The 15,426-nt window shown below is 38.3% G+C and overlaps 1 protein-coding gene across 3 annotated transcripts in view; it reads left to right on the top strand.

Moving 5' to 3' along the window:
- HHIP (hedgehog interacting protein) overlaps nucleotides 1-14,952 on the top strand; it is a 109,530-nt gene extending 94,578 nt beyond the window's left edge. Inside the window, exons 12-14 of one of the 3 annotated variants that reach the window (XM_055405217.2) lie at nucleotides 8,788-8,936; nucleotides 12,757-12,885; nucleotides 13,716-14,952. In XM_055405217.2, the coding sequence (XP_055261192.2) occupies nucleotides 8,788-8,936; nucleotides 12,757-12,885; nucleotides 13,716-13,726 (289 nt within the window). In that variant the 3' untranslated portion in view covers nucleotides 13,727-14,952. Of the gene's footprint in view, nucleotides 1-8,787; nucleotides 8,937-10,994; nucleotides 11,345-12,756 lie in introns of those variants that run through there. The other 2 variants (XM_055405216.2, XM_055405218.2) reach the window with 2 other exon arrangements.
- The last annotated feature ends 474 nt before the right edge of the window (nucleotides 14,953-15,426 follow it).

The following is a 15,426-nucleotide window of genomic DNA, read 5'->3' as shown; positions in this document are numbered from 1 at the left end:
AGGGGATGACAGAGGATGAGATGGTTGGATGGCATCACTGATTCAATAGACATGAGTTGGAGCAAAGGTGAAGACAGGGAGATGGTGAAGGACAGGGAAGACTGGGGTGCTGCAGTCTGTGGGGTTGCAAAGGGTCAGACACAACTGAGTAACTGAACAACAGTAGCACTAGGCAGTCCAACAGATATTGTTATATTAATGCATATATGTGGAATCTAGAAAAATGGTATAGATGATCTTATCTGCCCAGCAGAAATAGCGACACAGACATACACACCAAACGTGTGGACACTATAGGGGAACAAATATATGGACACACTGGACACACCTATGTCTGAGTACTCATGTGCTTAGCATTTAAGTCACAGACCTTAAAACAAAGTCAAGCTTGGACCCAGAGAAAAGAGCCCAAGCCTAGCCCCACTGTCCAGTGCCTTTCAGAACAGAAAAATGCAATGGTTTGAGAAATCAGGTAGAGCACTGGTTTTCCCATTCTAAATTTGAATTATAGAAATAGACAGTACAAATTAATAATGTTTCATATGATCAATAATGTATATAGCTTCAGAAGTATTCTTGTTTTGTTTTCTTTTCCTTCATTCCAATATCAGGGTTACTGAGGATATACATAAAAAGATTTTTCTAAGAGACCTACATGTGATATATATCAAAGAAGGCATTCCTTAAGAAGGAAATGAAAGCAAGTAGCTCTTAAAACATTCAATTTTTTGATAGATCTCAAATGGTACTTGAAAAATATTGTTAGGAAATGTGTATTGCCATCGATAGAGCCATGAAGTCCTGTGAAACCAGTTTTGCATGATTACACAGAAACAGACTCCATAGTCCCTGTTCTCTGACCCAGAATAGGATTGTACTATGAATATATAAGATTCCTCACAGCCAAAATGAATTTGTATGGTGTATTATCATTTTAACAGGTGCTGCAAAATGGTTATATGTAGTCGGAACCCAAACTTCTACTCCTCATGGGTAAATTGACACTGAAAGGAGAAACGTCAACATGAATAAGAATTTAGTGACCACCCAAACTAAAAAAAGCTATCCAGACTGAAAATAAACAAAAATTCCTTTGCATGTTGACCTTGGAGAAAGCCCCTAAAATGAGTATTTAAAAAATGACACAGTACTAATATACTAGTGCTCATTCCTATGCCTCAAGCTATGCAAATGGGAAAATAGTAAAAATCTCACCCATCATGAGAAATTTTCCATTTTCTTAATTTTTTGAGGCAAAAGTGCTGAGTCATGATTTTAGAACCAATGTGTGTTTATGGGTTATCACCTACGTATCCAAATGCTTCTGGAGTGAGGAGATCCATTAAGCCATCAAATCTGGTGGTGCAGGAAGGCTGCCTCCTTGTGCAGAGGTCATATTCCATCTAGTCATAAGATTCCAGAATATTTCATCCTGGAAGCTCCTGGCCACATTTATTCATGGCCCCATTAATCACCATTGGCTGGGAATGGCCCTAAATTAGCAAAGTCCCTCTGTAACTTGACTATGCATGCGAATCTCTTGACAAACAGTGAAGTGCAGGGAAGGGGCCTGAGATTCTGCCTTTCTGACAAATTCCTAGGTGGTGTTGGGGCTGCTGTTCTGTGTCACACTGAGTAATGAGGATTTAGACTTAACAGTTTTTCCTACCTCATGAGAATTGGAAAAAAACATGAAAGGAAAAGAGTTTTGCAAAAAAAAAAAGGGCGGGGGGGAGCTGCCATTAACTGAAATAGAGAAGCTCCTCCCTCCTTGTAGGAAGATCAGGATTGTGTGCATGCCAAGTCACTTCAGTCATGTCCAACTCTTTGCAACCCTATCAACTGTAGCCTTCTAGGCTCCTCTGTCCATGGGATTCTCCAGGCAAGAATACTGGAGTGGGTTGCCATGCCCTCCTCCAGGGGATCTTTCTGACCCAGGAATTGAACCTGAATTTCTTATGTCACTGCTTTGGCAGGTGGGTTCTTTACCACCAGCACCACCTGGGAAGTCTGAGGGTCAAGACTGAGTTGTGGATAGCAGAAGCTCAGTTTGGACTGTGTAACTAATGCTGAAGTCACATATACCACAATTCTCCCATTGCAAATAGTAGACTAGAAATATTTTCTCTATTCCTCCTTAGAATTTCCGTTAGGATCCTTTTATTATTCCCCATTTTATAATTTTTTGGTTCAGTGGTAAAGAACCCTCCTACCAATTCAGAAGATAACAGGTTTGATCCCTAGATCAGGAAGATCCCTGGAGAAGGAATGGCAACCTACTTCAATATTCTTGCCTGGGAAATCCCGTGGACAAAGGAGCCTGGCAGGCTACAGTCCATGGAGTCACAAAGAGTCAGGGACAACTGAGCGACTAAACATCAACAATTCTATAATTTAATTTTCTACTTTCTATTATAAAGATGACTAGTTGTCAAAAAAAAAAAAAAAAAGGAAAATAGTTTTGGAAAGGTTTTAGTTGTAAGGGATCACTTTTCCATGTGTCCCAACATGACTGTGGATACAGGAATAAGGGAATTCCCTGGTGGTCTAGTGGTTAGGACTCTGGTCTCTCACTGTTGAGGGCCTGAGTTTGATCCCTGGTCAGGGAAATAAGATTCCACAAGAAAAAAAAAAAGGGTAAGACAGTTCTTATATCACCTCCTAAATCACCTCAAGCAGAACATTGTCTAAGAGAAGCTGAAGAATGAGCACATCTTCTGAAACTTTCATTGATTCAGAATCTTATAAAAGAGTATTACTCATGATCAGTGTACCTTGTTTTACAATAACATGAATTTAAAATCTGAACTCCTTAAAAAAATTTCAGAATGAACACTACTTTTTATAAAAGACACAATAGATCAGTCTCTGCAGCACTCACTCTGAAGATCAGGCCTGCTAAGACAGAATTTATCCCTGTGCATCCATACAGATGGATAGAGACTTCCCATTGATTGAGTCAGTCACTTATAAAATTAAAGACCCTAAAATTAAAATCATTCTTTAACCCACTACACAGAGACAGTCACCATTGGCCTTAGCTATTCACAAAAAGTCATCATGGTATGATGTGTGTTATAAATTACTCAGGTTCAATTTTCTCCTTTATTTCAAGAAAATATCTAAAGCTTTGTACTACTACACAAAATGAATCAAAGTAGATTTCTAAGAAAATGTCTTACATTTTTTAAAACAATGCTTTATACATTAGGAAATGTTGGGTAGTTTTCTGCACTAACCCTTTAGTGTTTCATTATTTGTCATGTATAACTGCTGCTAAGTCACTTCAGTCGTGTCCGACTCTGTGCGACCCCATACACGGCAGTTCACCAGGCTCTGCCATCCCTAGGATTCTCCAGGCAAGAACACTGGAGTGGGTTGCCATTTAACGGGATTAGGAAATGTGTTTTTCTAATTAGGAAATTTAAATTAAATTTCTGAGAATTACAGAGAATAACTGTCAACAAATGGACACCACATATTCTTTATTAATAACCTAAATATCCTCTTAGGTAAGTTTTCTATTTTGAAAGCTATCTCAGACTTCATTCAGTAGACGTAAGGGTCTAAAAGTTTAAAAAATAATTGTTTAAGAGGAGAATACTATTAAGCAATTCTTATTAGGCATATATTAAAATGCACAAATTCCTGGTGCAATAAAAATTAGAATGAAAAATGAGTTTTCTGTCACAGGTATATACCTCGATTTGTGTTTAGATCCCATCTAGGTGTATATATATCAGAGAAGACAATGGCAAGCCACTCCAGTACTCTTGCCTAGAAAATCCCATGGATGGAGGAGCCTGGTAGGCTGCAGTCCATGGGGTCGCTACGAGTCAGACATGACTGAGCGATTTCACTTTCACTTTTCACTTTCACGCATTGGAGAGGGAAATGGCAACCCACTCCAGTGTTCTTGTCTGGAGAATCCTAGGGACGGGGGAGCCTGGTAGGCTGCCGTCTATGGGGTCACACAGAGTCGGATACGACTGAAGTGACTTAGCAGCAGCAGCAGGTGTATATATGTAATAATTTTGAAATACAAGATGGTCTATTTCAAGATGTCAATAATACTAAAGTTCACATTTACTTCTTCTGTTCCCTTTTCTTAATTCTTATTTATTCCATGTAAAGGAAACTTACTTTTTCCAATGGAAGGAAGAAATGTCCCTAGAACACAGTGTGTGTGGAGAAAAGAAGTGGTTGAGCTCTCCCACAATCTTTGTCAGGCTTTATCAAATATATTACTAGGAAAATGAATTTTGATGTGTTGACTTAATTCCAAATTGGAGGAGAAAATAATCTTATCTCTTTAGGTCTTGCTTACTTCTTAGCCTGTTGTTTATTTATTACAATTATAATTAGTGTAAAAATGCTTTATTTAAAGTGAATTTAATTGTGCCTTGGAAGAATTTTCTAAGACTTGAGTTAATTTAGGCAACAGAAATAAATACAGTGAATTTAGTTTTATGCTTATGATATAAAAGTGTAGTGATTCAATTTTAATCATATCCCTCCCCTAAATTGCCTGTTCCTAAATTACACTCATTTCATTCATTCAGCAGATTTTTAATAAGCGTCTTGAATGTGCTGTGCACTCTTCTGGGTCCTGAAAGGACACAAGAGAAGAGAGGGAATTATTTGTCTTCATGGAATTTATATTCCAGATTTGAAAAAGTTTCTACTGTATGCATTTAGTTCAATAAACATATTGAAATTCCATGGTATTTTCCCACCTCTTAGGACTATAAGTAGTTGAGGAGATAAAATACTTTGGTAGCTTAAATATAATCTTTCTATAATATCCCTCAATCCTAAATTGCACCCTCGTCTGTATTCCTGATAACTTCAAATGCCCCTCCATCATAACAAAGATCCTACTGCCTTATACTTTTGTGTTTGCCTGTCTGTCTTCCCCTCAGCGGTCTCCATGAGGATCAGGATACTGTTTTGTTTTTGTCTTCTCCCCACGAAGAATATAGTGCCTGGCAGTCAATGGCTAGACTTGAAGAGGCTTGAATATACAGATTTTGCCCTCAGAAAACTTTTATTTCAATGAGGAAGAAATAGAACTCCTCATTCCTTAAGGAAAGTGAGGTCCAATAAGTGATGGGCTATGCTTGATGTACATTTTCATGTTCAAGGGTTCCCAATAGAATAATAAAGTGGGGGGGGCGGATTTTAACATGCTAAGTGAGGAATGTTGTCAACTTCATAAAAGAATAAAGTTATTTTTGTAGGTAATTAAATAAAAATTTAAGGGAATCATGTTTATATATGACAACCACATAGTCTTATATAAAATAAACAAGCCTAAGCATGAAGCAATCGCATCTACAGATAGATAAGCATTTGCTCTATCTTAGGCAAAATTAAAAAAAAAAAATTAGAATTCCTTCCATAATCTGAGTTTACACACATTTGAATGTTTGGTGAAAATCAATCAAGTTGTCTAATTGGAGGATCAGCTGGGAAACAAGGATCAGATATCCTGCCCTGAAAAACCATACTTGCCAATCCCTGCCATATCTGTTCCCAGTGCACGTGACTCAATGGCCCTATACTTTGCTTCAAACAGGCAACATCTTCTGGTTGTAGTTGTTTGATCGGAGTCACCTACATTCTTGAGCACATGGTGTCTTCTCTTTAGATTCACCTGCTCAGGTGTAGACCATATATATAATCAAGTAGCATGTGAGCTATGTGACTGTACATTTTCCGTTGCATGTAACATATTCCTGACACACTCTACTTCTGGGTCTCTTTTCTTGAATAAATTGGAAACAGCATGAACAAGTTAGTAACAAATAAAGTGAAAACGAAAATATTTTTTACTCAGTCATGTTTGACTCTTTGCAACCCTATGGACTATACAGTCCATGGAATTCTCTAGGCCAAAATAGTGGAGTCGGTAGCGTTTCCCTTCTCCAGGGCATCTTCCCAACCCAGGGATCGAACCCAAGTCTCACACAGGTGGGTTCTTTACCAGCTGAGCCACCAGGGAAGCCCAAGAATACTGGAGTGTGTAGCCTAAATAGAATCTCAGTTACCAGGAAAATGTGAACAATACCTGTTTACTGAATATCATTCAGTAAATGTGGTGATCTGTAATTCCAAAGAACATCATGACTTCTGAGAAACTGCTCTTCTGATGGTCAAAATGCCACCATAGTATCTCAAACAAAATAAGAATTTTATGTGAGGGAAAAATTGAGGAGACGGGCTATTCCAAATAAGAAGGCAAAGATTTTTCCCTCACTTTCCTTGGCCATTTAATGTTTTCTCCACCATATCACCCTCTGCCCTTACTCAAGGGAAATATTTGCTAGTGTGTTCGGAGTGAAAATGTAGAATGTCTCAAGTACTTTCACATAAACTGGACCATTTCTAGTTTTAAATAAGAGGTTGAGTCAATTTAAGGGAGTTTTCTGAATTGTCACAATAGTTGGCAAAAATCAGTAATTTATTTAAAAATTTTTTTATTTTATATTGGAGTATGGTTGCTCCTTGGAAGGAAAGTTATGACCAACCTTGATAGTATATTAAAAAGCAGAGACATTACTTTGCCAACCAAGGTCCGTCTAGTCAAGGCAATGGTTTTTCCCGTGGTCATGTATGGATGTGAGAGTTGGACTGTGAAGAAGGCTGACCGCCGAAGAATCGATGCTTTTGAACTGTGGTGTTGGAGAAGACTCTTGAGAGTCCCTTATACTGCAAGGAGATCCAACCAGTCCATTTTAGAGGAGATCAATCCTGGATGTTCATTGGAGGGACTGATGATAAAGCTGAAGCTGCAATACTTTGGCCACCTCATGCGACGAGTTGACTCACTGGAAAAGACTCTGATGCTGGGAAAGGTTGGGGGCGGGAGGAGAAGGGGACGACAGAGAATGAGATGGCTGGATGGCATCACCGACTCTGTGGACATGAGTTTGAGTGAGCTCCGGGAGTTGGTGATGGACAGGGAGGCCTGGCGTGCTGTGATTCATGGGGTCGCGGAGAGTCGGACACGACTGAGCGACTGATCTGATCTGATCTGATCTGATGGTTGATCAACAATGTTGTGTTAGTTTCAGGTATACAGCAAAGGGACTCAGTTGTACATATATATGTATCTATCCGCTTTCAAATTCTTTTCTCATTTAGAATTGCAGAATATTGAGCAGAATTCCCTGTGCTATCCATTAGCTTCGTATTAGTTATGTTTTATATATAACAGTGCGTACATGTTCATCCCAAACAATACTTTGAACAGAGAATGGGTTTTAATTGGAGAGAGGAGCTAAAGAAGTCACTGGATATTTTAAATATGATTTTGAGTCATTGAAGAAACAGTCTAGATCAGACCTCAAATTATTATCACAGTTCACGTTGCCCCAGGGCATAACAAGATAACCTGTCTCAAAAAAACTGAGGCTGCGGGGCCTAATTATTTGCTTCTCTCAGAAAGCTGTATCATTTACCTCTGTGGTGGTCCTGACCCACAATTATCACCTTCTTTGTTATGGTACTTAAGGACTCCAACTGACTTGGCCTTCTTCACGGTGGTGATTTGACTGGTGATGAAGCGTTTGTTTACATTCCTTCCCTGAAAAGAGCTTTCTCACCACGCAGAGGCGCAGGTAGCGGTGACTGAGAGCAAAGGGCCATTGCAAATTTTTTCTCAAAGATGAGGTAATGAGCAGTCGGGATCATGCTTCTAGCCTGAACCACCTTGAAAGATAACCTCTCACTCAAAAACATGAAGACTTATGACAATTTTCTGAAGGCAGCTTGGTCCTTCTTTAAATGATGGCAGTTGTCAAGCAGTTTAAACAAAGTCTGTGACTTTTTAAGTGACAGATAAGATACTTTTGTTTGCTCCTGTTAGCATTCTTTTTCTTTATAGCAGGATAAAATAAAATTATAAAAATATGTATGTACACATATACACATACATATGTAAAAATCTCTCTCTATAGATCATTTATTGCATAGAGAGTTTAAACTTTGAGTTCAGAAACACACATGTATTATGTATGTCCTTTCAAGACCAGTCATTCTGGGGAAAAGTATCTCAAACATGAAAATGAAATAAAAAGCAATTTCAAAGCTTTTTAGGCTATAAGCACTCATTTTAATGACTGCCTTCAGCCCCCTCATTTTGCCAAATATGCCTATTTTTTCTATTCCTAAAAACTTTTGGAGTCCTGGAGAAAAAAAAAGAAGCTTTAAAATATCCATACGTCTTCATTTTTTAAATTGTAATTGCTAGGAATTCTTAGATGCCAAAAAATTGTGTGTGTGCTTAGTCACTTCAGTCATGTCCTGCTCTTTGTGACCCCATGCACTGTAGCCCACCAGGCTCCTCTGTCCATGGAATTCTCCAGGCAAGAATACCAGAGTGAGTTGTCATTTCCTTCTCCAGGGGATCTTCCCCACCCAGGGATCAATCCCATGTCTCTCACGTCTCTTGCAGTGCAGGCGGATTCTCTACTGCTGAGCCACCAGGGAAGCCCCGCCAAAATATTGGTGTAATGTAATTACATTTTTAATCAATGAATCTTGTTCGTGATAAAGCTTCTTAACCATGTTTAATGTGTTCCCTTTGGTTCAAAACTGGTTATTTTGTTTTCTCACGGGTGTATGTTTTCTTAGAAAGTTGACAACCTTTCTGTCTGAGTGACTTAAAAGAAAAATTTCCATAGAAAGGAAGAGACATGCTTTGTAAGCTACAAAATCACTCAATTTTATCCCAGTGCTGATTTTTCAACCAAAATGCACTTTTGATTTTGTCTTTTGATGCAGACCTCTGATGCCTGAGGAATGCAGGGCCGTGGTCCAGCCTGCCCAGACCCTAACGTCCGAGTGCTCCCGGCTCTGTCGGAATGGCTACTGCACCCCTACAGGAACCTGCTGCTGCAGTCCCGGCTGGGAAGGGGACTTCTGCAGAATCGGTTAGTATTTCTGTTGTCTCTGGGAAAGAGAGGGCATGGGACAGTCTCTAGGAACTCAAGACCTTAACGTTAGTCATTTTTTCTAGAATGATCTAATGTTCAAAGCTGTAGCCATTTACTGAAAAATAGAGCGACCATATGATCCAATATGCCACGTCTAAGTATTTATCCAAAGTAAGTGAAAAAAGGACTTCAAAAAGATATTAATATTTGCACACCCATGTTTATAGCAACATTATTCACAGTAGCCAAAATATGGAAACAATGTAAGTGACTGTCAATGGATAAAAAATACATTATACACACACACACACGTGACTATTATTCAGCCGTGTAGGAAATCTTGCCATTTTTGACAACATGGATAGACTTTGAGTACAGTAACTTAAGTGAAAAAGCCAGACAGTAGATAAATACTACATGATATCACTTATATGTGGAATTTGTTTTTTTAAAAGTCAAACTCATAAAAACAGAAAAGTGGTTGCCAGGGGCTAGGAGTGGGGGAAATAGGGAGAGGCTGATAAAAAGGTATGAACTTTTCAGCTATAACATGAAAAGGGGAAATTCCCCAGAGGTCCAGTGCTTAGGACTCCAAGCTTCCTGGCTGCCCAGGTTTGATCCCCGCTCCAGGAACTAAGATCCCCCAAACCGAGAGGTACAGTCCCCCCACAGAAAAAGATGGATAAGCTAAACTTGTAGCCATTTACAATAATAGTAATGCTTAGCTTGTTTCTGAATTTATACATGAAGACTTTGCATTTTCCTAATGTAAATAATTCATTTATATAAGTTAGTTATAAAGATAATTGACTTCTTTTACAAAATCAAAGTGAAAACGGCCCAGCTAGATAGATCATCCTTGTGGGCTTTCAGTCCCGGATTTGAGATTTCAAACCTGCAGACTCACTGGAAAAGACCCTGATGCTGGGAAAGACTGAAGACAGGAGGATAAGAGGGTGACAGAGGATGAGATGGTTGGATGGCATCATCGACTCCATGGACATGAGTCTGAGCAAACTCCTGGAGATTAGTGAAAGACCAGGAAGCCTTGTGTGCTGCAGTCCATGGGGTCGCAAAGACTCAGACACATCTGAGTGACCGAGCAACAGCAATGAGCTGGTGTGTGCAGAGTCACTTTCTGAGTGCCAGAATTTTTCAGACACTCCATATAGGCCCTCCCTCCATTTGTTGCTTGCTTTTTTGCTGCAGTGCACTAAAATAGGGGTTTTCAGTTGGTGTTTTTATAGAAAAGGGGAAATGCAGTTATCTAGAGTCATTTTATGAGATTTTCTTCATTCTTTTTGCCACTCCCTTATTGACCATCAGCTAGGTGTGCAGCCGCTTAGAGAGCAAAGGAGTTTCATTCCAGGGTTATTCTATCCTTTAACTTGTGGCTTCCACAAATACACACAGTTGTGTTTAAATTCTACCTGTTGTGAAGACAGTTAGATTAATTTAGATACCTAGAGTTTAAGATGAGTATGTTGAAAGAACTTTTTCAACAGCCAGCATATACATGTTATTTACAAAAGATTTCAAACATTAAAGTCTCTCTTGCTGTAAAATTCTAAGTCCCATGTTAATATTTAAAAGTATCAATCATTCATAAAGGCCATCTCTCTTTATTCTAAACATGTATTTGTTTCAAAATACTATAGCCATACATTGCTTACTTTATATATTGTCAAAATAAAGTAGACAGTATTTAAAGTCACATAGACTATATCCATTTTAAGCTTAAATTACTTCAGCACTAATAATATTATGTGACTGATTGATACCATGGTTACATATCTAGGAAAAAGGTATCATAATTGAAACAACATGAATAAAATAATTACATTATTTAAAACAAATATTCATATTCTATATTTTTTCATTAGTGGGCAAAAAAATGAGGATCAGTGTTTAAATGCAATAATATTCTAATTCCTGATGCTGTCTCTTCCCCCTGCTTCCTCTGATGCTTGATAATATATTTTCTCTCGACTTCTTTTACCTAGTGTCCATTCTGTCTTATCCCTTACTTATATTTTGCTTATATTTGACTCTTAGGTCACCTCAAGTCATTGGATAAGAAAAATTTTTGAGTGCCTGCTAGTAACAGTATGTTAAGCTGAAGGACTGATGCTAAAGCTGAAACTCCAATACTTTGGCCACCTCATGCGAAGAGTTGACTCACTGGAAAAGACTCTGATGCTGGGAGGGATTGGGGGCAGGAGGAGAAGGGGACGACAGAGAATGAGATGGCCGGATGGCATCACCGACTCGATGGACATGAGTTTGAATGAACTCCGGGAGTTGGTGATGGACAGGGAGGCCTGGTGTGCTGTGATTCATGGGGTCACAAGGAGTCGGACACAACTGAGCGACTGAACTGAACTGAACTGAAATATAATTTTGAATATAGGTGGCTTCATATATACCATATATGACAATAATATATGATATAAATGAAATGATATATGATATATGATAATATATGATATAAATTAAAATTTATATTTTCATAAAGTATTTTTTCATTTTTTCTTTAAATCAATTTAAATACTTTGAATATATAAGATTAAATCAGAATCATTTTATTAAAGTAATATAATTTTTTTGGTATTTTTGACCCAACCAAGAACTTTATTCATATACTCACATAGTTTGCTCATCTCCCACAAATTTAAAAGACTATTGCAGTCTGTTTTCTGTCATTTCTTTCCCATATACCAGCCACAGACCCCTGGATTTTTATTAATGCAATGGAAAAGGTTAAAAGAACTGTCCCTGAGAAATATAAGGATATGTATTCAAGGAATTTGATTCTATCTACAGTGGCTGCACACCCCAGATTCATCCTATCAGTAAGAGGCTAAGTTATAGGCTCAATTTTATATCTCCGCCTCATTTTAACAGTAAATCTTTACATTCCCTACCTATACTGTAGTGGTAAACATTCTTTTCTGAGGCAGTCCTGTGCTGTAGAGTACCCTGAAAAGGACTGCTCAGAACATCTTTCACTGCCCAACCTTACTACCCCCAAGAAAGGGCTTCAAGGTTTGTAATCAGAAATGAGACATACCGTGCACCCCCTGGGAACAAGGAAAGGGAAGAATCCGAAGGAATCCACATAATGGATCCTCCCTCCAACCAAAATAAAATATTAACCATTTCTTGCTGTTACACTGTTGATGTTCCAGCCTCTGGCTCTTTCTCTCAGGCCATGCCCTTCCCACTGTGAGGTCCTAGCCAGGAGGAACGGAAACCAGAGGTACTTGGAAGACTTTCTGTGGAGATGCCCTAGGGAAGCAGAAGTTTTAAAGAACTGAAATTCTTGTTTCGATGTTGTTGTTCTGTCACTAAGTCATGTCCAACTCTTTGTGACCTACATGGACTTCTTCGCACCAGGCTTCCCTGTCCTTTACTGTCTCTCAGAGCTTGCTCAAACTCATGTCCACTGAGTCGATGGTGCCGACCAACCATCTCGTCCTCTGTTGTCCCCTTCTCCTCCCACCTTCAATCTTTCCCAGCATCAGGGTCCTTGTTTTACATAAAGTCAACTCTATAATAGGTTGAAATTGTTTCCCATGATCTGGGTGATCTGCTTCTCTAGAAATATCTCCCACTGTCTGCTGCATTCTGGCCCCCAAATAATTGGAAGTCCAAAATCTTCTTTCTTTGTATTTATTAGCTTTGGGGTCATTTTGGGACTGCTCTTCTCCTCTTTCCCTCCCTTCCCTTACTCATCAAATGTTTATTGGCCTCATATTCAGTGCCATTTCTGACCTACAGAACGGAACGTGATTGTGTTGCTCTTTTTTTCTTCCAGCGAAATGTGAGCCAGCATGTTGCCACGGCGGCGTCTGTGTTAGACCCAACAAGTGCCTCTGTAAAAAAGGATATCTTGGTGCTCAGTGTGAACAAGTGGACAGAAACCTCCGCAGAGTGACCAGGGCAGGTATTCTTGATCAGATCATTGACATGACATCTTATTTGCTGGATCTAACAAGTTACATTGTATAGTGTCTGGGACTGTTTGACTATTCCTTTCCAGTGGGCATTTATTTTTTTATCCTGTCATTAAAAAGAACAACTGTTATCTTGCTACACACTCCTGTGATTTCATTTTCTTTGATTAATTTAAAAGTCATTTCCAGAAATGTGCAGGTCTTGTGTGTGTATATTGGCATGTTTGTTCACATATGCGCATATATACACACTCAAAATCCCTATGCGTGTAGGGGTACCCATAACAGATGGGTTTTAAAAATATGTATTTCCTTGCGTGGAGTAATTTCCCCGGAAATTCCATTGTAAATTGGTAACGGCATTTTTATGTCACCAGAAGAGATTACTTGACTTCCCAGGAATTTTCTGTCTGTAATCACTGAAGTCTACTTCAATGGAGTTTTAAAACATTACTGTGCAATCTGATGGATTGAATTTTAAAAGGCCATATTTTTATATTAATATTAAAGGACTATAATATGAGAGAATGTTTCAGCCCTGATTAATTTCTAAGTGGGCAATGGTATAAAATTGTAATCTGCATTTTTATCAATGTATCCAATTATAGAATGTTAACGCACTTACCTTTTTATTGGCAGAGAAATCTGGTTACTCTAGCTTAATTTCAAGATAGTTTTCAAGTGTTTTCTAATTAAATCATAACAGCATATTCTAAAACCAATCTTCTAAAAGGTCTGCTTTTATTGTATAGTTTATTTAACAATAGGCACTGGGTTTGTGTTACATATTTATATTTTTTATTTTATTTTTATAATATAGACATCACCTAGATGAAACACCTTTACCCTGTCTTGTAAAATACTAAAGTTACATTTTTCACCAACTTAATTGGAAAGAAGGGGAGTGAGAAAGCAAACAGTCTTTAATGTGCTGTGGATCTAATCTAGCAATGTATCCTTGTGCCAACATGTAATCATTAACGACGGATGAAAAAGCAAGAAAACAGCCACTCATTATAAAATTCCAGCATTAAACATTCGTAAAATGCTTTTCACCATAGCAAGCCTGTCAGAGTATATGTGATTAGAATGTTGTGGGTTTCACACTGAGTTGAACCTCACTGGAAAAAGAGTTCACTCGTTTTGAACAAATCTTGCCTATGTAAGCTGTCACTTGTACGAATTTTTAATATCCTCATTCTTGCCAAATATGACTTTTAATGTGTACATTCCTTCAGAACTCAATGAAAATCCTCTCTGGTTCATGTATGAATAAATATCCTATAAATGTTCTTTTGGGTTTTTCAAGAAATGCCATATTCTAACTTAAACTGCAGAAACTCAGGTAGACGCTTCTCTTCGTGGTTTTTGAAGTCAGCCTGCCATGTTTGGATTATAAAGAATTATCAGGGCATTTTGCACCCCTGAGGAAACATCGACTCATGACACATGGGCTCCCACTTTTGGTTGCCCTTCTTTAATATCTGTTCCTCCAGAGTCTAAATTATAGAGCAGGGCAGACTATACAACACAGATTGACTTCCCAAAGCTACTCCTTACCTTTTAAGAACAGGAGCGTCAATTTAAAAAACAAACAAAACCTTGCAACTCACATTTGTTTATTATTGGAAAGCGCAAGATTTGCAATGAAAGCACAGTGAGAAACCACCAAGTAGAAAGTTTGGTTAAGTACCCTGTTCTTGTCTGCCATATATGATTGCTTAAGTTTCAAGTGACCTCATGCCCAATGGAAATGGGTTGACAAGTCTTGGTTCAGTGCTTAGTGAACAATAGCCTGCATTAAAAAGTGCATGCATAATTTTGCACAATTTAGATTTCAATGGACAGTCTATTCAAAGAAGTCTCAGGATTAAATGAGCATGGAGACCAAATTGCCCTCTTACCCCAGAAAAGGGGTGGTCCCTTCTAGTCACACGAACACTTCATTGGCCCAACAGTGTGACAAATCTTGCAGTGAACCCTGCCATGGCCCGCATCTGTAGGTTAATAGCAGTCTTTTGTCCCTGTGGCTTTCTCTTCATAGCCCTTTTACTGAATTCCATCACAGAAAGTTTTACAATTAAAAAAAAAATGTCCTGACAACCATTTTTGTAAATGGACCCTACCATCTCCTCATCTCTTATTCAACGTGGGTGATATTCACAAAATGTGAGCTTCTTGTGAGGGAGCCAGCTGTCTAAATCTGTCAAATCGTGCAGTTTTATTACACATTCTCCTGTTCATAGTTTCACTGAAAACAATAAGGATACTGCTGTATATTCAGCCAAATTAAAAACAAAAAACAGCATTTTTTCTGACATCTTGAATCTTTCCATCTTTTCCAAAAAGAATCTTTATAAAAGAAAAGATGTTCTATTGCCATTAGTTCCCCTATTTAAAAATATCTAGATTAAATTGACCAGACCCAGCTTTTTCCTAGATAGTCCTTTCCCAAGTGAAAGAGTTTCAGATGACTTAGAAAAACATATGTACCCCAGGTACATATTCTATGGGGAGTCATTATAATAAAA

The sequence above is a fragment of the Moschus berezovskii genome, chromosome 19, assembly GCF_049115385.1.
Source record: "Moschus berezovskii isolate FMDL1 chromosome 19, NW_MosBer_1.0, whole genome shotgun sequence".
NCBI lineage: Eukaryota > Metazoa > Chordata > Mammalia > Artiodactyla > Moschidae > Moschus > Moschus berezovskii.
The sequence above is the reverse complement of the archived record's forward strand: the minus strand, read 5'-3'. Positions and strand labels throughout refer to the sequence as shown.